The sequence below is a fragment of the Perca fluviatilis genome, chromosome 2 (assembly GCF_010015445.1).
Source record: "Perca fluviatilis chromosome 2, GENO_Pfluv_1.0, whole genome shotgun sequence".
NCBI lineage: Eukaryota > Metazoa > Chordata > Actinopteri > Perciformes > Percidae > Perca > Perca fluviatilis.
In genome coordinates this window covers 30,229,575-30,252,265 of record NC_053113.1, presented here as the reverse complement: position 1 = coordinate 30,252,265, position 22,691 = coordinate 30,229,575, and the positions used below count along the sequence as shown (strand labels likewise).

The 22,691-nt window shown below is 42.1% G+C and overlaps 1 protein-coding gene across 10 annotated transcripts in view; it reads left to right on the top strand.

Moving 5' to 3' along the window:
- Positions 1–22,691, top strand: part of grik4 (glutamate receptor, ionotropic, kainate 4) — a 334,323-nt gene that overhangs the window by 300,237 nt on the left and 11,395 nt on the right. For all 10 annotated transcript variants that reach the window (XM_039786171.1, XM_039786191.1, XM_039786208.1 and 7 more), the window contains 2 exons: positions 14,293–14,496; positions 17,027–17,140. In XM_039786171.1, coding sequence (XP_039642105.1) covers positions 14,293–14,496; positions 17,027–17,140 — 318 coding nt within the window. The remainder of the gene's footprint in view (positions 1–14,292; positions 14,497–17,026; positions 17,141–22,691) is intronic.

Genomic DNA, 22,691 nt, shown 5'->3' with positions numbered 1-22,691 from the left:
CTGTGATTATCCTTGAGGTCACAACAGGTCATTTTATACAGTGAGGTCAATTTAAAAAAAATGTATTAACTACAATGAAATAGCTACTATGGGGACTAACATCACACATAAATGCAAATGGGCTCATTGAATCCACAAGAGTCTTAGCTTTCCAGTCATACCCAATTCATGCAATTCCAAGACTGTCTCGGGACCCCAGTATGCAGAAATATTCAAATACACCATTTTAGAGTAGATGAAAATAACAAATTTATACTGCATTAAAAAACTGCATGTTTTTTACCCTAACTGCATGTGTTTAGCATAAATAGGGAGAGTCATATCATTTATAATTTTCTATGATTATGACAATAGCTTCATTTTAGAGCCTGCTACAGCCTGCTAAAGACAAAATCTCCGGCTGTCCCAGATGTCTCTAAAGGCACTGACACATAACCCGATAATTGGCCGTTGGACAGTCTGGCGAGGTCGGTGACTCGAGTCTGTTCAGTGTGTTACGTGCTGTCGTCCGTCTGAGGGGCTGTCGGCCTTTATTTTGGCCGACCTGACATGTTCATTCGGAGGCAGGGCAGTCGGGACTCACCCAGAAATGGCGAGCGGAATGAGCTCGACTAGAGTCTCTCAAAATCTGACGAAAATCTTTTAAACTGTTGAGTGAAACTTTGTTGAGCTGAAATGAAGACAGATTCAGCAACTGCATGGCCTATTTCTCGCTTAAAATGTTTTCAGAAACATGTTTCAGTGAACTATTTTAGTACAATATGAGATCGTTTTCTGAACGAGCCGCCGTGACAGTCTGGCTTTGAATTTCCGGAGAAAACAAACTCTTGTGACGCGTTCGTCCAATCAGCTGCCGGTTTTAATTTTTTGGGCAAAAATACAGATTAGCACCGCCTGCTGTTATGGAGACGTATTACGTCTCGTCTCTTCGGTGTGTTCTGTGGCACTTTTTGGACCAACACGGGGAGACTGATCAGTCCGACTGGCTTTTCTTCCGACGGTTGGCCGTCTGGTTGGTGCGTAACTTCCATAACAGTCAACACTGGTCCGACACTCCGGGCCAATCAGCTGGCTAGGCCACAGGGAATTCCCCCGGTGCTCCTGATGGCCAGTCCTGGCCTGTTGCAAAGAATGAATGGTGAACTTGTCAGATGAAAAACTGAGTTCAGAACTCAATGACCTGTAACCTCTAACGAGTCTTCAAGGAAAGCAACAGCTTTCATAGTGCCCTTCATGTCATATGCCGCATCACAGTTGTATAGTTAAAGGTGCAGTAGGTAAGACTTATAAAACTACCTTCCTGGTCACCTGGATAGCTCAGTTCGTAGAGCAGGCGCCCATATATACAGGTTTACTCTTCGACGCAGCGGGCCCAGGTTCGACTCTGACCTGCGGCCCTTTGCTGCATGTCATTCCCCCCTCTCTCTCCCCTTTCATTTCTTCAGCTGTCCTCTCAATAAAGGCCTAAAAATGCCCCCCAAAAAAACTAACTTTCTGTCATATTTGCTGAAACTGACCCTATGTTTGAGTAGAACTACATGAAGCAGGTCATTTAAAAAAAAATCCGGCTCCACTGGCACCACCTACAGCCTGTAGTGCAATTTGCAAAAATCCACCGCCCCCTGTTCAGATGCTCCAATCAGGGCCAGGGGGGGTGTCTAACTGTGTGTCAATCACTGCTCATGCACACGCATTCGTTCTCCCTTGTGGGGAGAGGGGCTTATGAGACCGTTTTGGGCTTTAGCGGAAAGGAGGGGGAGGGACTGAGAAGTTGATGTTCAAATCTAGTCCTGGATCTTCACAATCCTACCAACAGCACCTTTAATATATTCTTGACTGGTCCAATTCTTAACAGTGATTAACTGCTCAGTAATTAATTAGCTACCTGTTTTAATTAGTAGAGCAGATGTGTCAGGATTTTTCAAAACTTGTGAGAAGAATATAATACTGTTCATAAGCTCAACTTCTCTGTTTTACAGTAGCTTTGATATCACATCATAGGTAATAAATGGATTAATGTTGGAACTGCATAAAACCATTCAGATTTTTAATCAGCTGCTTTTGTTTAATGGCTTTTCCTTATCCCTTGATACACGCAAACACACAGACGGTAGCACACACAAACCTGTCACTCGCCCTGCTCCTCCTCTTCGTTGATGAATCAGAGGATAAGACACAAAGTAGCTTGTAAGCAGAGACAATTGGCCCAATGTGTTATTTTGAGTGGCTGGCTTATCAGCTGCGGAGCCGTAGGAATGAGGGAAGGACATATTGCCATATTTTGCCAATGAACAACTCACTGGTCTCATTGAGACTGAAAGGGATTCAGATGGAACGGTTCATTTCACGCGGGAGGGAAAGGAAAGGGCGCGAGGGGAGGATAGAGGTGTGTGTGTCTGTGTTTGGGTTGTGGGGGAGTACAAATAAGACAATATTTTCACAACAGAAAGAGGGTGTGAAAGAAAGAATTGGCCGAGCACAGAGCTTTGATTTCACTTTGGAGATATAGAGTCCCCGGACCAAACTTCGGAAGCCACCAAGGAGCAATTTTCAGTGCCTATCGCAGCTCATTCATCATGGTGTGATTGCCGTGTCGCTGTTATCTCGCTTACGGGCGGCAGACGAGCCGCAGCTGAAAGCCTCCATAAGAATTCCTTACCTGTAGCACTGGCCTGGGAGACTGTGTGTGTTTGTATGTGATTGCACTAGCACTTATAGTATTTATGGATGCTCTCTTCCACGCATTTTTGTGTGTATGTGCAGTGTGTGTATTTGTGTGTTTGTGTGCACTCTTGGCATGTTCACCTGGCCTTTACAGGGCAGTTTCATTACACCAACACATGGCCGTCATCTTCTCACTTCAATTTCACAAACCGCTCTAAGGCAGTCACAGAGGCAGTCACAGAATTGATTATTATTTTACTGCAAGGCCACAAACCACATATTTGTAATCAGTGGTTTTTGTAGCCACACTGATGTAATAGAAAAAGCCCATGCTTCCTCAAGATAAAATGATCTTGGTTGTGTTGTCCTAAATCATGTGTGGTATTGTGGTTTCTCTCTATTCTGATATACAGTAGCTTACCAAGCAGTAGAAAGAGTAATCTGTTTTATTTCTATATTTCTTTTAGTAAATTCTGATCTCAGATCTGGTTTTTAAAGCTACATTGTGTAAGAATTTCTCCCATCTAGCGGTGAAATTGTATATGACAACCAACTGAATATTACTTTCTAGCCCCTCCCATTCCGAGGGCATTTTAACTCCTACGGTGGCCGTATTATTCCAAGAAGTACGACTTCGTCCCTGAGTGTTCCTTCCAGTGTAATAATAGTTTTACGTTATTTTGGTACCATTTCATTGCTAACATCAGCTATCAGGTTCCCAAACATATGCAAGCTAATGTTAGTAAAGTATCAGTGCTATCGTTATTCTTTATATTGTACGAGATTAATAGTGTAAGGCAATGTTTACAGCGTAGGAGTGAAGCAATGGAGGTTTGTGTTTTTAATATATTTCTCTGAGCAGTATGAACGATGTCAATGAAACCAAAATTAGCTCTTAGTCAGGGCTCGACATTAACTTTTTAAGGCAGTTGTCCTTTGGACAAGTGCATTTACATTTCACTTTCACTTTCCATGCACAAAAGTCACGGGTAAAGATTTATCATTTTATAATTTTGTTGTGTGTTTTGCTAATGCAGAATTCGAACAAACCGTTGAAAGCATCCAAACTCTATCAACATTAATAAAATTCAGTTGAAACAGTAGAAACAAACGTGTCCCAACAATAGATTTCCCCTTCAACAAGAAAAAAGGATCTCCAGACTACATAACACAAAGTAATATGTTTCACGCGGGTGTGCAGTGTGTATCACCAGAGGTAGTGGTTACTTGAACTTATACTATATCTAAAATAGACATAACAATGGATTTTGCCACTAAACGTTGGTGTTAACGGGTTTTTTTTCTCCTACAATTTCACTTTCTACTCAGCAGAGGCTGATTTACCAAGGGATCCTTTAAAAGGTGTAGCTACTTTACAGTTGATTATTACCTGATATTTAATCCAGCAAGTCGCGGAGCTGAGGTTTTACAATAACTGACAGTTATGGCTTGTTTTCTGTGAACGATGTGGCGACGGGGTAACGTTAAGGCGGAGTTAGCAAGCTAACATTAGCTAACTAACACCGGCTGGTTGGCTTGCTGGTTCCGCCGTGCTTTTATGCTGCATCGCTTACAGAGAATGAGCTGAACAGCTAGCTAGCGGTCCGTCCGACGTTAGCGGTCCGCTGACCCACTGCCGCTGGGTCTAAAGTTAGCGTTCCGCTATCCCACTGCCGCTGGGTCTAACGTTTGCAGTCCGCTATCCCACTGCCGCTGGGTCTAACGTTAGCGGTCCGCTGCCCCGGATTGTGGGGAAAAAATTATTTGTTTCAAATCGGTAACGTAATGAGTGGCACATAACGTGAAGTAACATGGCATTTTATTTTGTTTTGAGTTTTAACTTGTCCAGTGGAGCAAGTAAAGTCTCTTCCACTTGCCCTACAAAAAATCCACTTGTCCCAGATAAGCGGACAAGCCTTAATGTCAAGCCCTGTTAGTATCTCCATCATTTACACGCAGCTGTTGTAGCTGTAGCTTAGTCTGTGTTACAACTGCATGACGTGAGTTGTCTGCCAGGGAAATCATGACACTTATGACAACATTTAGACAATTCTTTTTCATCATTGACGCGAAAAGTATCCTGGACGTCATTCTAGCGTTATCCACAACCATGCTATAGTTAGCCAAGCAACTATAAAACTTCAAACACACAAGTAGGCTGAATTACCTGTTGAGAAGAAAGCAGGCAACTTCGGCATCCCTTTTAAAATCCTTGCTCCTTATGAGCCATCTTGGAAAAGCCACTCCAATATTAACTTTGGTCTTGTCGCTTTGTCGTTTTAATTTCTCTTTTTAGCTTCCTTGGTGACTCCGTTTCATGTCCTCGAGAATAGGCGCAATCCTCCATTTTTAAGAGGCTTTCAAATCTGCCGGCAGTCGCTGAGTAATCTTCTCCCCCTCCCTGGCACTAAGTGTAAAAGCGCGAAAGGCGGAGGTATGTCCCTCTTTGGCTAATGTGTTTTAAAGATGGAGGCGCAACATGGCTGCCGGCATTTGAGCGATTCATTCGTATGTATTCTGAATGATTCTGAATGTCAGATTCTACGCGTATGAGAATACTGATTAGTTGGTGGAAATAATTACACGTGAATGAGCACATATTTGTGAAAGAACAAAGGGGTTTTTGCTAAGAATCAACTAAAAAATTTACACAATGGAGCTTTAAAAGTTACAAGTTATATTTTCAAGGTAAGTTTTTCAATAAAAGACATCCTGAGAAGGTCTTGAAGCAAAGCGCATCACTGAACAGGGTATTTGCAGGCTCAGACGCCCTCCTACAGTGCACACTCGTTTCACATTCACACACCTTGTATCTTATTCATCCGACTTCATTTTCATTCCACGTCTCGCCCTAGTCATGTGTGCCCTCCCTGCAAAAGCTGACCACCACCACCACTTCCTATTAAAAAAACACAGCCATACACATTCACATAAACACACACTTAGAGCCACTAAACCCCTCCCTCCATGCACACAAACATACAGCTTATGTCACACTGGTGAACAGTTTTGGAATCAACATTGTTGTTTTAACATGATTCATTTATTTTTAGGAAGCCACAACAGGGTAGATAGTAAGAAAATACTCACCTGAGCATAAAGACACACACACACACACACAAACACACACACACACACACACACACACACACACACACACACACACACACACACACACACACACACACACACACACACACACACAGCCTATGTCAAACATTTGAGTGAGAGATTTCTCAGTCTTTTCACTGGCTTCATGTAAATACATAGGGTTATTACACCACTAACAAATCATTAAACAGCCTTGGGTGTTAATATATCCCTCATTTAATTACGCTCTTAAATACTACTCCTGCTTAGTGCTCACATTCCTCGTTTCTGAAAGAAATTAAATGGAGCAGAGCTTTACCTGTAGGGACATCTTTCTTTTGGTGCCAGCTTTCTGCCATTGTTGGGGAATCATACCGTACTCAATATTTAAATCCCAAACCTAAGACCCATTTTCCTTTCGTGCCTGAAACCTGCTTTAAGTCTCTTTTGTAAGACTCACTTTCTGCCTTGTCAACTACAGTTCTCATGGTCATTCCCACATTCCTGCAGACTACCCTTGTGTCACTGGGTGCTCTCATATCCACTCACATACGCATTGGTAAGGATTCAACAGTGCCCATAGAGCCGACTGATAAAAGCAGACACAGAGGCAGGTTCGTTGGCACACAGGCTCAGTGGCGCTGAGGCATGTGCACCTGAATCTGCACACACAGACAAAAGATCTGTCCCCAGTTCTGGAAGTTTGTGTCTACTTGTTCTCTATCTATCTCTCTATCTATCTCTCTATCTATCTATCTATCTCTCTTTTTTTTTTTTTTTTTTTGTTTTTTGTGTGTTATAATCACATTTGTATTTACTGCCATTTATTTACTGTTTGTTGAAATTGCTTTATACAATTTTTACATGACCCAGCCCTTTTTGTATTGACGTCGTATTTTCCGAGTACCGTCAGAGCTTCTTTGTCTCCTCTTCAAACAGGACTACCGAACCCTGTGAGAGAATGATATCTCAGCTGCCACTTTGCTGGGCTCTGGAGAGCAAGTTTTTGAGGAAAAGAAAACAGTTGAGGAAAGCGAGGAAGGTTGTGTGAAGACATCTTGAACACCCTGAGGTTTTGAAAGGGGAAATTCCACTGTGGTGTGTGAAGTTGAATGCGAATAACACCCACTCTGCGTCTGGACAGTATTTGTGTGTACGTGTACTTGCTTGTGCATACAGTATGTTAGAGTGTGCTTCTTTCCCCGTCCACAACCAGACTTTTCATGGCCTAAGAGACTGCTTTAAAAGTCTATATTCTTTAAATCTTCAAACTCATAGCTTTATTGCTGTTTTGCTGGGGTGTGCAAAATAAGTTAGATGGAATTTCCTTGTGATTTGCCCTCAAGGAAGACAGCACTTTCATACCTCTGTATAGGCTTTTCATTGCTTGAATGTTATGTTTATATAATTTTGTCTTCATCTTCACAGAAGGCTGCTGGTGGAAGTGGTTCTTTCAGTGATTTTATTTTTTTGCCAGTTTGGTGGAAGTTTTAGGATGAATATGAACTGCAGCAGATATATCAACTTTTAATAGCAGTTGTGTTTCATTTTTTCTGTAACCCAGCACAGATCTGGTTAATAAGCGGTTTTGACTGACATTTTTTTGCTACTGGAGTTCAGATAAAGAGAGACAAATTGAAACCAAGGAAAAGAAAACAGCAGAAGTAAGAAACATATAGGCTTGATAACAGTCAGACAGTACCAGTGTTATTGATGGCTGTGTGATTGATGGATCTTTGCCAGGTCTGATTGTATTAGTCTGTACTTGAGAGCCTCGCTCATAGAAATCGCGCTTCCTAATTTGTTATGAATATGAAATGCTTTTACCGTTCTTAACACATATAAAACAACAAGGAGTGAAGTGTGTTTTTTTCATTAAGGGGAACAATCCAAAAATATTAGTGAACATGAACAACTCTCTCCCAAATACACAGCTCCATAGACAATGAACTGGTAAAGATGTTATGGATGACACAGAGCCCCCAGGGGAATGTTATTAGTATGTGGGTACATTTTCTGTTTTAGAACTGAGAACACTACAATAGGAACTTTACTGGTCCTCTAGTCAGTTGGTGTATAGAGCTGTTAAGTGACTGTAGCAGATTTTGGGCCCTATTTTAACGATCTGAAACGCAAGTATGAAACGCAAGTAGCTTTGTGGTCGGATCTCGGCCGCTGTTGCTATTATACCAGCGGGATAAATGACTCTTGCGCCCGACGCAAATCTTAAATGGGTTGGTCTGAAGTAGCTAGGTGTGGTTTGGGCGTAACGTGAAAATAACCAATCAGAGCGTCATCTCTCATTCCCTTTAAGAGCAGGCGCGCTTGTTCCATGGCGGATTGCTATTATGACGGCGGATTTGCCTGGCGCACGCCAGCGGGAGCTGTCCGAGAGACGCGCAGTAAGTAAATGCCTGTAATTCCGGCGCGGTGGCGATGTTGCTGCAGCCTCTCGGGTGCATCTCCTCAAGTCTGGAGAGGATTGCTGCAGCCATGGAGCGTGGGCCTCCAAACGCACCACCTGCACCTGTTGTGCCCCTTCCTCCTCCCGCCACTCCATCTCCATCCACCCGCTCCACCAGGAGCGCATCGTGCATTACTCCCAGACCAGATTCCGCCGGAGTGTCCAATCCCACCGTAGTTCAACATCACGTCTCCTTAAGTCCTCTAATATTTCCTCATTTATGTCATCAACACATCAATGATTCATGGAAATGTTGTGTAAAACACAACAAGCCACAAAGAATGCTGCGACTTTTTGAGGACTGTACTGTAAAGTGTCTCCTGATCTATCCAAACACCTGAAGCGCATTTTCAGTAATATTTTTCTTTGTAATTATGTATGGTTTGCAAAAATGGGAACTGCTGTAGATGAGAGAAGTGTATGCGCGTTGTGCACACGCTACATTATGGCCAACCATTCGTCCCTAAAATAGCATCTGAATAACGCGCTACTGACTTTAGACTAGCGCCACTGAGTTTAGACCAGGTTTTTCCTGGTCAGTGGCGGAATTGTTTTCTGAAACTGCAAAATAGCACCAGGTAACGTTTGCGCCGGAACACGCCTCCTGTTTTCGCTGAACCGCCCCCGGGAGCGCAAATACATTCCCTAATTTACCGACGTGCGTCTGTGGAGGGAAAAGTCCGCTGTGCGTCGGGTGCAAAATAGGAATGATACATGCGTCGGTGTACAAAGGCAATTGCGCTGAGTGCAAGATAGGGCTCCTTGTGTGTTTCTTCCTTTCTTCCCTCTCCCCCAGTCCGGCTTTCATTATGTACAAAACGTCTATGAAAGCCAACCTCTATAATAATGTTGCGGAAATTGGAAGGAGAGCGAAAACGTCTGACTCGGTCTGGCTTGACTGCAAGTCGGTGCTTGAAAAGCTTCAGCGGTCTGTGAGCTATGAAATTAGCATTTATATTGTGCCTCATGCATGCTGAAACATGAGCATGCATAGATGGCATGTTTGGCCAGTAAGGTGATGTGTGGCTGTTTTAAGGAGTTAATAACAGATTTACTTTTATAGATTGGTACACACAGTCACTAACTGGCTGAAACCTTCACTGACTCTGAGCCGAAGAAACGTTTTCTTTTCTTTTCTACCTCCTAAAGGACAAAAAATCCCATGAAAAGGCTCAAAACCACAACGCTTTAGTTCGTCTTACAGTATTTTCTGATGTCTCCGGCCTATCTGTGACCCTCAACTCTAAGCCCTGTCGTTCCTACTAAAGATGCAAAAATGTAAGGACGGTTGATGAATATATAGTTTTGTTCGTGAAAAGGACAAATCTTACCAAAGAGCTTGCCACCTTTTAGACTAAACTGACTTAAACAGTGAATTTGTTGGGGGCTATTTAATCCACATGCTTGCATCATGTTATATACCGGTGCTACTAATATGCAACAGCAATTATGTTTTGAAGGAAACATAATGCCCGCCTGGATTACATTTTTATATGTATACATTGTTATTTAAATCTGAAGTCTGAAAATGAACAAAATGTTCACTGGCCAGGTAATTCATTTATTTCTGAGAGTACAATATCCACCTTTGCAGTAAGATGTCCACTGGTAGCAACTACAGCATAATAAAACTATTTTATGGATTGTTAGGCACTCATTCTCACCACCTAATCCAGGCACCAATTATGTTTCCTAGCACAATGTAATTAGAAAAACATTAGTATTGCATAAATGTAATTTCTAGGTGACAGGTTTGGGATTTGGTGAGTAGTTACAGCAGCTGGACACTGTATATGCAGTGAACTCAAAGTAAACTACAGTGCCCATGTTGATTGTTATGAGGGATCATGTCACCCAGTGCAGTTTGGCTCATTGGTGGTCTATGGCAAAGAGGAATAATAATTAACAATATGAAAAAAAGAATATTGCCAAACTTATCCTTAACATACACATGTGCAGCTCACATACTCTCATGTGCATGCTGTATCTAGGGTAACACTTTACTTGAAGGTATATACATAAGAGTGACATGACACTGTCATGAACACATAACACAGTCATGACACATGAACCCTAACTCTAACCATAACTTGTGATGACAAAAAACAAATGACACTTACTAAAAGAAGCGTTATGTCATAAATGTTTATGACTTGTTTATAATGTTTATGACACGTTCATGACAGTGTCATGTCACTCTTATGTAGATACCTTCAAGTAAAGTGTAACCGTATCTTGTAACACAACTACCTCGCTCTGTAAAAAGCTGCAGGTAATTGTTGCTATACAGCGTGTCTGTTTAATCGAACTATGAGCCTGGTTAGATAAATTGAATCCATATGCAGATTCTAGGTGCAGAGTTACGCAAGCAGAGAGAGTCGATCAGTAGTCATTTTATTCTCAGTCTTATCACAGCAGAACAGGAGGCTGTGAGTTCCACTGTCCAGTGATGCAACCAGAAAGAGGCAAGGCTCCCAATCTGGTGTCAGAGTAATCTGAACCCCACCCCTGTACGCAGCTACAGGTTGAACCAAGCGGTTGCTGTGACAACATGACAACTCACAGTAACAGTTGTGCCACCTGATGTGAACCAAGTTCTCAAATGTTCCAGATTTCAGTGTAACTATTTTTGTGGCTTTCACTGTGAGGCAAATCAATCGCCAGTCAACCAGCTACCACACAAATAAGCATTTCCAGCTGTGGCGATGACGAAACAAATATACTATTATATTACAGTTCTCAGAATACACCACAACAGTACTGCTTATGCTTTACCCTCCTGAAAGTTGTCACAGTGGCTTTGAATGACTGATGACTCTGTGGTGAATTACACACACCCCGCTGTAGTCTTTTATGCCAACTAAAGTAGTCGACAATGTCTTGAACAAGCTCATAAACAAAAATCTGTGTGTTAGTATATGTTTTGCATGAGTACATACACTTCAGTTGTTGAAAAAACACTCAATAAAACGTCTATCTGCAACAGTAAAGAAAACAGAAGTTCTAGTCCACCTACTACTTTTTGTTTTGTTTTGTTTATTTTAAATAATGGAGAATGTCCACACAGGAAAATGCTTAGACTTGTTAATCACTGTTATCTGATGTCATGTTGCCAAGGTAAGTTAGTTTTAGCTGGATTCATGGGCTGAGTGCAGGGATAAAGCAACATCAAAATGGTACATAACGCTGTCTTTTTATGATGTAGTGGAGCCCGAGCACACCAGCTTGACAGTTGCATTATTTGAAAAATAGCGCAATAAGGTTGGCTCCAAAATACATCACTGCAGGGCTCTTTAAATCTTTCTACAACATCAACTAAATGACAAAACTAGACATAAATAAACAGACAGCCGAACAGAGAGTTGGTTCTTTAAAAGACAGGTAGTAAATAGGTGTGTGTGTGTGTGTGTGTGTGTGTGTGTGTGTGTGTGTGTGTGTGTGTGTGTGTGTGTGTGTGTGTGTGTGTGTGTGTGTGTGTGTGGTGAGAGGAAAACTGCTTTTGTTTTTTATCCACTTTTTGCTGGGTATAACAGATTAGCACGCGTGTGTCTGTCCCTGATTTTAGTGCCTGGCTCTGCTTCGAATCCACAAATCTCAGTTTTCATTGAAGGCAGTAAACCTGATGTGAACTATGCCCTCCAAAGAACATATGGGATGCTTCCACCATTCTTCCTGACTGTAAAATCTTTAGTTAGGTTCTGTAAAGCAATACTATTAAACATTAAAGAGGCACTCCAACAATTTAGTAGTACGCTCACGAAAAGTTAGGGAGGCTTTTTTTTAAAAGAATCATCAATATCGAAGCAACAGTCTAAGATATCCTGACTTGCTCTGCCTTCAGGAAAAAGACCCAGGGCCATCAAAACCAAAAGCTCCCGTTTCCTCAACAGCACTTACTGCAGAACCATCCAATTATAAAATGGCTCCCCAATTCTGCGCCACCACTTAATGAAAGCAAAGCACAAACGTATACTTTATTTTAAAGCACCTGACACTTTATTCTTGTTATGCACCAGGTTTTCCTCTTGTACTGTTAATATCTGGGTGTATTATGTGTTTTTATTTCTTATTATGTGTCTTGTCTCTTATGCTGTGATTGTTGTTCTGTAATGAGCACACTGAGGCAAATTCCTAACAACTACACTACCGGTCAAAAGTTTTAGAACACCCCAATGTTTTTAGTTTTTTATTGAAATTTTAGCAGTTCAAGTCCAATGAATAGCTTTAAATGGTACAAAGGTAAGTGGTGAACTGCCTGATGTTAAAAAATAAAGTAAGGTTACCCAAAACTGAAAAATAATGTACATTTCAGTATTTTACAAAAAGGCCTTTTTCAGGGAACAAGAAATGGGTTAACAACGTAAAGCTGTTCTGCAGCAATGGAGGTTGATCAGGCTTTGAAAGTTGGTGCTACCAATTCCCACAGGTGTTCCAACTTGTCTGGATTACTTACAACCCCCTCCGTTTGTATAAAAGTATTGTTGGAACACACTGTGGTACCATACCCTCGTGAGCATTATTTGAACAGTATTGTACTGCAGAAAGTAGTGTGTTGCTATAAAAATGGCGGGAAAAAGGCAATTAACAATGGAAGAGAGACAGACCATCATAACCCTTAAGAATGTTGGTCTTTCCTACAGAGAAATTGCGAAGAAAGTCAAGGTGTCAGTGAGTACAGTATTTTTCACCATCAAAACGCACTTAGAAACTGGGGAAACTCTGACAGGAAGAGGTCTGGCAGACCCAAAGCCACAACAGAATCAGAAGACAAGTTTCTGAGAGTCAACAGCTTGCGTGATAGGGCTGCAGGTTTGATAGGTCGAGTTGCAGCAAGAAAGCCATTGCTAAGACATCAGAATAAGAAAAAGAGGCTTGCCTGGTCCAAGAAACATCGTCAATGGACTACTGAAGACTGGAAGAAGGTGCTATGGACTGATGAATCAAAATTTGAAATCTTCAGTTCATCACGCAGGATTTTTGTACGCCGTCGAGTAGGCGAAAGGATGGTTCCTCAGTGTGCGACATCAACTGTCAAACATGGAGGAGGAAGCATGATGGTCTGGGGCTGTTTTGCTGGATCCAGGGTCGGTGATTTGTACAGAGTGAAAGGCACCCTGAACCAAAACGGCTACCACAGCATTTTGCAGCGCCATGCAGTACCCTCTGCACCTAGTTGGTCAGGGGTTCATCCTACAGCAAGATAATGACCCAAAACATAAGTCCAAGCTATGCCAGAACTACCTTAGCAAAAAAGAACAAGATGGTAAGCTTAAAAACATGGAGTGGCCAGCACAGTCACCAGACTTAAACCCCATTGAGCTGGTTTGGGATGAACTGGACAGAAAAGTGAAAGCAAAGCAACCTACAAGTGCCACACATTTATGGGACCTTCTGCAACAGAGTTGGGAAGAACTTTCTGAAGAATATTTGATTTCCATTGTAGAAAGAATGCCACAAAGTGTGTTCAGCTGTTATATCTGCCAAAGGGGGCTACTTTGATGAGTAAAAAAGTTAGAATACATTTTGGTTTATAAATTGATTCCATGATTTCTTTTTTAACTTAAATTGTTCATTTGTTCTATACTTTAATTTCGGAGTACAATAAGTCATTGAACTGCATGAATTTCAATAAAAACCTGGAAAAATTGGGGTGTTCTAAAACTTTTCACCGGTAGTGTAAGTTATATTGCAGTAAAGTATTGAATCTTGAATCTGACTTTCTATTCTTAAGAATATGCTTTCAGAAACTAAGAATCCCACATTTCCCAACTCACTAGCTAATTTCGTTAGACTTTTTCTGTCCATGTCTTTCAAACTCCACACCGCCAGTTTGTTACGAAATAATTATTTTTTTTCAGACTTTGAAAGTTTACTTCACAGACACAGAAGATTTTGGTATTTTCACAAGCTGAATATAACTCCGCGACAAGTGAACTGAATAATGCAGTCCAGTATGAATTATGTACAATTTGTCAGTATCTCGTCTGTGCTCCGTCTTGCTTTGTCACGCTACCATTTATAGACCGTCAGATAGAGATGTGCTGTCTAAGATGCAAGCCATGTGTGTTTTTCAGGAGAATCCATATGTGATGCTGCGGCAGAACCACCAAGAACTGGAGGGAAACGACCGCTACGAAGGCTTCTGTGTGGACATGCTGAAGGAGCTGGCAGATATTCTCAAGTTTAAGTATCGCATCCGGCTGGTGGGGGACGGACTGTACGGGGTTCCTGGAGCCAATGGAACGTGGACTGGCATGGTTGGAGAGCTCATCTCAAGGGTATGTAAATATATACACATGCACAAACTGCATGAAATCATAAATTATCATTCTTATCGCATCATATACATGTAAGCACACCAGTAACTAAAGGGCTTCCTCAAGGTACACAAACACAAAAGTGTATTGCTCAGCTCTCATATAGTTTTACAGCGAGTAGCTTTCCTACATGTCATACACACACTTTTCATTCAGCAGCTGGCCTTTTCAGTCTAAGCATTGTATTTTCCAAAACAGTCACAGCTTGTTGGTGGCTTGTTCCCTGTCAGCTCCTTTCTTTAAGCTTTCTGAACTGACCTTAACAGACTTTTCTCCTGAATCGGTCTATGTTGTTGCTGTTAAATCTCTGAGTGAGGTGTTAAACTCCTCCAGCTATGCTGTATGTAGCTGTTAACACTCAGATAAGCTTATATAGGGGAGGGGAGAAGAGGAGGAGGAAAAGAAGTAAAACAGGTGAAAAATATAGGGAGGACGAGGCTGGGGTGAGGAAGAGGAAAACAAAAATGAAGTAGAGAGGGATTGAGCTGATCCTGAGAGGTGATCTGTCTTAATTATGTGGGCTAATGGAGGGCAAAGCCATTAAGTATGTAAAGCAAGCAGTGCCTGCTCTTGTTATTGTCACAGTCTGCCACCGCCCTTGTCCCCTGAAGTTGCCTGTCAAAGGCTAACCTTCAGAAGGGCCATGGTTGAAGAGGCGGGTGGGGGGGGGTGGGCAAAAAATCAAGACGTGCTTGACTGGGATTTGTCATGGGATGGGAGACATCTGGAGGGATGTTCCACAGTGGACAGAAAGGCTTGAGCTTGTTTGGTCAAATGCTTAGAAAGGAATGGGAAAGCTGGCAGAGTATAAAGATTGTGAAATAAAACAGCCATGGTTTTCAAGTTTAATGGATAAGTTGAAGGGATATGAAATATACACTTGGTAGCAGCAAAGGAGGACAGCCTTAGGTTATTTTGGACAACAGATACCTGTGTCCCTGCTAGTACCATTCAGACTGAACAATATTTCACTGAGTGAGGGTGATTAGTTTGACTGGCGTCAGACAATGAGACATGCCAGGAGGAATCCAGAGAGTCTAAGTACAGTCCTGTATGTCCTGGTTCCTTAATCCACAGTGCTGCAGATAGAGAACATACCGTAAGGCATCTCCAAAGACTGAACTCTTAAAGTCAAATACTACATCCCAGAGGGTAATGTTTAATTCATCCCTCACATTCACAAGTGTTTTTTTTGTGTCTTTTTCACCGGCTTAGCATTATATGATTGAATGCAAGTGGAAACAGGTATGATGCAATATAGAATAGCCAGCATTACATTGTTTTTTTCAGTTACACTAGAAGGCATAACAGCAGGCAGGCAGAAAAATCCAGTAATCAATATTAATATTCTATCTTCACATAAATATTTAAGTGGCTGTTACAACCGTGTGTTCATTTTTCAAAGGATCAGTGACTTTCTTTGTTGAAATTGCCTGGATGGTCGTTCCCTGCGTGTGGCTTCCTTCCGGCGCTGGGAGCAGGCGATCAGACTTTCAAACGATGGAGAGAGAAAAAAGACGAGGCGGAGGCTGGGGACAGCTGATGATGGAAGGTCAAAGTCCGCAGGCTGAGTGTAGGGCAGCAGGAAAATAGGCTTTAGTGTGCAGTGTAGACTGTGGTGAGGTTAAAGAGGTGTACATTTTGATGTGTACCACACTAATTGAAGCACAGACAGAGTGGGATCTGGGCTTTTAGGTGAAGCTCTAAATTTCTTCTGGTAGCAGTTTAAACCTGCTCTAAAGGTTGGAATAATTATTTTCACATCACATCAAAAACACTCTTTCATGCATGCCAGATGCCCCTCTCCCTGTCTCTCTTTCCTGGAGATACAGTGTTTTGTGGATTTTGAGTGGCGTCTGCAGTGCTGCAGCAGAGCTACCCTCTCTTCACTCTCATCCTCCCATTCCTCCCCGTCCCCCAATCCTCTTAGTTCTCCTGCAGCAGACAAAGAGCAATGCGTTGCTGCTTTCACTCTTTGCTCCTCAGGGAGATGAAAAATCCCTTGCAGTTGCACTTTGCTGGCCTGTATTACTAGCAGGGAGCCATCCAGTATTCAGCGTACATTGACCATTTCTACGTGTGTGTGTGTGTGTGTCTGCGTGTCTGTGTGTCTGTGTGTCTGTATGTGTTTTTTTAAGTGTGTGTTTTACCAGCCGCTGCTTTGTCAAGTGATTTGTCTTGACACTGCTCCCTTGGCCGGCCACAATGGTTACCCTCAGCTCTCTTGTGACCTACACACACACACACACACACGCACACTCACACACAGTTCCAATGCTGGATTATCCTCACCACAGATAGTGCTATTGGCACAGAGGCTATATGAAACAAAAGGGCATTATTAGTGAATTTGCATCTAGTAGCCAACTTCTTATGTCATCCTTTCAACCGCTTAAATTATTGGTTATGTCATAAACATGTGTTACGTCCTCACGGCTATGTTCAGTATTCTTTTGACTGTGTATTCATATGATGATTCATTCTGTTGCAGAAAGCTGACCTGGCAGTCGCAGGCCTCACCATCACAGCAGAGCGTGAAAAGGTCATCGACTTTTCCAAGCCCTTCATGACCCTCGGCATCAGTATCATGTACCGGGTCCACCTGGTAAGTTTCCTCCCACCAGCCCACCACACACACCCACTCTAACCGATCGAACTGGCTCTTGTACAGCTTGCAGACATACCACAGCAGGCTGTCAGCCTTGTCTAATAGCTGGAAAAGAACCACTATCCCTTTTGGACTGTAGAGTCTAGCTCTCTTAGCCTGTCCAAATCCTTCCACAAACTTTGCACCTTATCGCCTCTTTTACCTCTTAGCTACTCCATGTACCATGCATCTGTGTTTTTAAGGCCATACCCTCCTCTTCCTTCTGTCCTCCCCTCCTCCAAACCCTTAGTCTCACAGTTTTCTTGCTTCTTCTTTATCTTCCCAACATCCTTTACTTTCTGTCCCTGTAGTCTCAACTTTTTAATAGTGTCCAGTAGGGATGTAACGCTATGAAAATTTAACCTCATGATTATAGTGACCAAAATTATCACGGTTTACGGTATTATCGCGGTATTTTTAAAAAAGTGTGTTCAATATGTTCAGAAAGCACTGATAGGCCTACACAAGCTGAAATAGTTTTAAAAAGTGTAACTTATATTACAAAAATATAGACAAAGGGCTTGTAAAAACTATTGAAAACTGGCTACTGGATCACTGGCCCGCTGTAGGGTGCCCTGTAAGAACTTGAACCAGAGATGTCTGACTTTGAGATCCAGGGAGATGTATTTACGACTCGAACATGAAGTTGTATTTGACGTTACATGTGAAGTTGGATGTGGTTCTGAAATATAACAATGCACATTAATGTATGTATGTAAAGCATCTGACTTACTATGAACATGTTATAGCCACCAGCATATAACAAGAAACAATACTAAGAATTACGCTCATTTCTCTGTAATAATTGACATAAATGTAACATGTTGCTCAGTAACACAAACTGAGAATAAGCCACATCTATTACAGCACACATATCCATAAAGGAGCAAACAGTGTAATACACCTTTAATAGCTAAGCACGTGGCTCCACAGTACTAGTTTACTGGCGATTGCACGTTGCTAGCAAATTACCCTAACACAACCTGAATATCAACACGTGGCTGCACAAGTAATATTAAACAATCTGCACATCTATCAGCTATGCAATAAGAAACACAGCAACACCAATATTATCAAGGTGATAATATCTCTCTCTCTCTCTCTCTCTCTCCAAGTAAATGTCATGTTGTAAAATGGGCTAAATTTATCCACATTATAGCAGAACACGTATTGAAATATGAATAAACGTAGTTTAAACGTTTACACAGATAACGAGGCAGAACAACCCATGACAGTTTAGCAAGCTACAGAATAGTTTTAGCTTACGTTCTGGGCTACAAACATCACTTCAAGAAGTCCGAAAACGGGAAAGGAATGATAAAGAAAAAAGTTCTACAGCTGCTGCATTCTGTCCCCTTCTCCTGTCTGAGCATGAGTGATTGGCAGGAGATCAAAGTGCTGACTCTCGTCAATGATTGGTCAATCAACTCAGGAGAGAGCATGTGTTACTATCGTTACTATGGCCTTTTTTACAAGGCCGATAAATGTTCTGAGCGCTGTCATCTCCTCTTTCCGCCATGATTCCTCAAGAAACACACGTTGTAGGCTACGCAGTGCGCGGCAACTTCAGGAGACTCGGATGAAGCTGGGAAGGATTGAACACAGGGTTTCCACACCGTGGTAATCCACCGTGATAATAAGGATCTTTTAAATGAAAACGGTAATCAACATTTTTACCGTGGTTTACCGTTACACCGGTAATCGTTACATCCCTAGTGTCCAGCTTCTTTCACTTCTCCAGTGTTTGATTTCCTCCTTCTGTTTTACTTCCTGATTAATGTACCAGTTACACAGTTGTTTTCTGTTTGCCCTCTGCTAGGGTTTGGCCATCTTATTTGTGCAAGCAACGCCTTCCATGCTCCATAGAGAGCAAGCCCAAGCAAGAAACAGTGAAACAACAGCAGTGCAGGTGGAAATGAGCCAGTGTTTGTAGAGTCAGTGGCCCATTAATCATCAGTCCTCCCCCAAAACCCAAGGTGACACAGCAGGGCCAACTATGGCACCGGCCACATTCTGCACTTAGGTGATCTGGCACGTGCATAGTGTCCCAAAGGGGCGTTTACTCATATTTTCTCTTGCTCCTGGCTCCCCTTTTTGTGAACTTCCCTCCTTCTCACCTTACCATAGGCTACACACAGCACTAATATGTGTAGCAGTGAGGGACTCAATTGAGCGCCAACAGTTGGGGAGAATCAATCGATGCTCGCAGCAGGTGCAGTGTTAAATGGGCTGCCGGGTAGCGTATCACCTCTGAAGAGGGAGGCAGGCTGGCGGGTGGCAGCATGAGGAGGTGACATGGAACTGATGTCCCTCAGGGCTGGCACACAGAGTCACAGAGTTGAGTTAGCACAGTTGACACCAAATTCCTGAGTAAGAGGTCAATTAGAAGGAAATGAAGAAATCAGTTATTATTAAGATAAAGCACTGATGTATGGAGGTTTTTAAAAGATAGAGAGAAAAGAGAAAGCTACAAGATAAGAGTGAAAGTGAAGACATGTGTCCCTTGTATTTCTCTGTCTCTCTCTCTGCCCCACCATCATTTATTCATGCACTTTTTACTCTCCCATTGCCCCTTGGCATTTTCTCAGATCTGATTCCGAGCGGTCCCTCAGTATGGCTCTAAAATTCGATATTTGAATTTCTGTGACTGCACTGTTTAGTTCTAATCCACTGACTATTGATCTTAGGCACAGTGCACTACAAGGGGGGTTTGCTGCTTATTTCAAACTTTAAATGAAAATTTCAGTCTAATCAATAATAATGGCAAATGCAATAAAATAAAGGCGCCAGTATTAATTACCCTCAGACTATCAGCAATTTATTCTCCATCTCTCTCTCTCTTTGTCAGTATGTTTGTATTGTACGTCTTTCTCTCTCAAACACAAATTTTTTCTCTTGTATTTTGCATTTATTAAGACTGTGACTATATATATAATAATATAATATAATAATAATAATAATAATAAGGCAAAATCCATGTTGGCGAAATTACTCATGTGTATTTATAAAGCTATCTCCAACTGTTTTCCCACCATCACTGCCTTAAAGGAACACGCCAACTTATTGGGAATTTAGCTTATTCACCGTAACCCCCAGAGTTAGACAAGTCCATACATACCTTTCTCATCTCAGTGCGTGCTGTAAGGCTGTCTGACGCCGCCAGCAGCATCAGGACAGCACAGAACATGCAGGTGAATGGTTCCAGTAATCCTACTGCTCCGAATTGTGACAAAAGTGACAAAATAACGCCAACATGTTCCTATTTACATGTTGTGATTTGTATAGTCACAGCGTGTACAAAAAACAACAAACCGGGAACTATATTCTCAGACAGGTTGTTGCAAAGCAAATCAATCCGCCCAAGTACTATATTCTTCCACCTGAGAATATAGTTCCCGGTTTGTTTACTGTTAGAAGATGGCAGTGTCTCATGTTACGTTGTTTTTTGTACACGCTGTGACTCTACAAATCAGAACATGTAAATAGGAACATGTTGGCGTTATTTAGTCACTTATTCGGAGCAGTAGGCTAGTTGGAACCACTTACCTGCAGGATCTGTGCTAGGCTAAGCTAATGCTGGAGCCGTCAGACAGCATTACAGCACGCACAGAGATGAGAAAGGTATTTATGGACTTGTCTAACTCTGGGGGTTACGGTGAATAAGCTAAAGTCCCAATAAGTCGGCGTGTTCCTTTAAAGCACAAATCAGACCAAAATTAATTTCCTGTATAAAACAGCAGAAACCTGGACGAAACGTCACTGGCTCCTCCACTCTAAGCACTGTAAACTGTCATAGTCAACGTTTCTATGGAGCTTGCAGAACAGCAGCAAATCACAACACTTAGGCCTAATTTCTGGACATTGAAATAAAAAATATAGGAACAAATCTCAGACAGCTTGCAGCTTTTTTGCAGAATGCAAGCTCTACCTGTCTAGGTTGCCTTTCCTGACTATTTTGTGGCTTCTTGGTGTGTGGCCTTTGAGACATGCATGTGGTTTGAGGCCATATAAATAAATTTATTTTACACACAAATCAAAGAGCACACCTTTACCTCAGCAGCCAGTACAATATGTGAATTGGAGATCAGAGTTAGGAACCCAGACATAACCTAGAGCTACTGTCAACCTCTTCTCATAAAAGTCATCTCTCCCATAACATTCATCATCTGTACAACAAAAAGCCATATGCTGTAACCCAAGACCCCAACACTCTGAGGTACTTTATATCTATGCCAGTTCCATCCTCTAAACATTTCCTTCATTTTGGGGACTGTGCAGCAAAGTAAGTGCATGTGTGCGTATAAGAGAAAGAGAGAGCGGCACTTAATTAGACATAGGAGCTAATTAGGGGTGTGTGGAAGTGGTGTCAGATTCAGCAGCTGCCCTGAGGGTAGAGCGTGGCATACAGAGCTTTATTGACTCTCTGGCCACACACGACCTTAGACGAAATTATACAGTCACAAACACACAGTGCCTTGCGCATATACATACACACATAGTTTCTGTAATGACACACATACATGTACAAAGCACGCAAACATAAAGCCAGACAACCTGGAGAGCCCAGGAGACAGCAGAATGTTGTTATGAATATGACCCTGTGAACTCTGCTATATCAGCTGCTCTCTGCAAATTGCCCCTGCGGCTGTCTCAACAGCAGCTCTGACACAATTAGCAATGCACACACTGTCAAACAGCCCATAAAGAAAGAGTGAAGGTGGGGAGACAAGGGAAAGGAGAGGAAGAAAGGCAATATTAAAGAGAATTAGCAAGAAACGGGCAGAAAGAAAAGCAAAAGGGGTGGAGAGAAGAAGCAGAAATAAGAGCAAGAGTTGAAATGACAATGGGTAGTCTTAGTATTCAGGCAGGCAGCCTCAGGGGGCAACAGTGTGGAATGAATACCAAGAGGCAGGATGACTAGGTGAAATCCTTGACTGGATAACCTTACCAGCTCCTTCAGCCACCCTCCTGGGCAGCAATCCCGAGAGAGAGAGAGAGAGAGAGAGAGAGAGAAAGGGGCAATGGAGGAAGGACAGTGGGAAGTTAAGAGAGAAAACAAGGGCAGTGCAAGGTAAAAATGAATGAGCTCTTCATCTGCGTGTTAAGAGGAAGAAGGGTTATACACATACTATAATAGGCAGCAATTCCTTGCAATTCTATTTGTTGAGATGTACTCATAAAGATAGATCGTAAAGGATGTTTCGCCCTCTGCACCACGTCTGCATTCTCTTCCATCCTTTGATTTGCCTTATGCCCTCTTATCATCTTAACGTGACGATAAACCTTCATAAAATGATTCCCCTGGCTCTAATAAAAATGATTCAAACACGGCAGCAAATGTTTATGTGTGAGGAGCCAGGGCAACCTGTGACTATGATTTATACTCATGTACCCACATTTAGTGCTTGTTCTACACTGAAATCCCTTTATTGCAGCAGGTTTACTTTTAATATCTAACTCATGCACAAGGGCAATTATCAATATCAATACAGTTTGGTCATTATGTCAG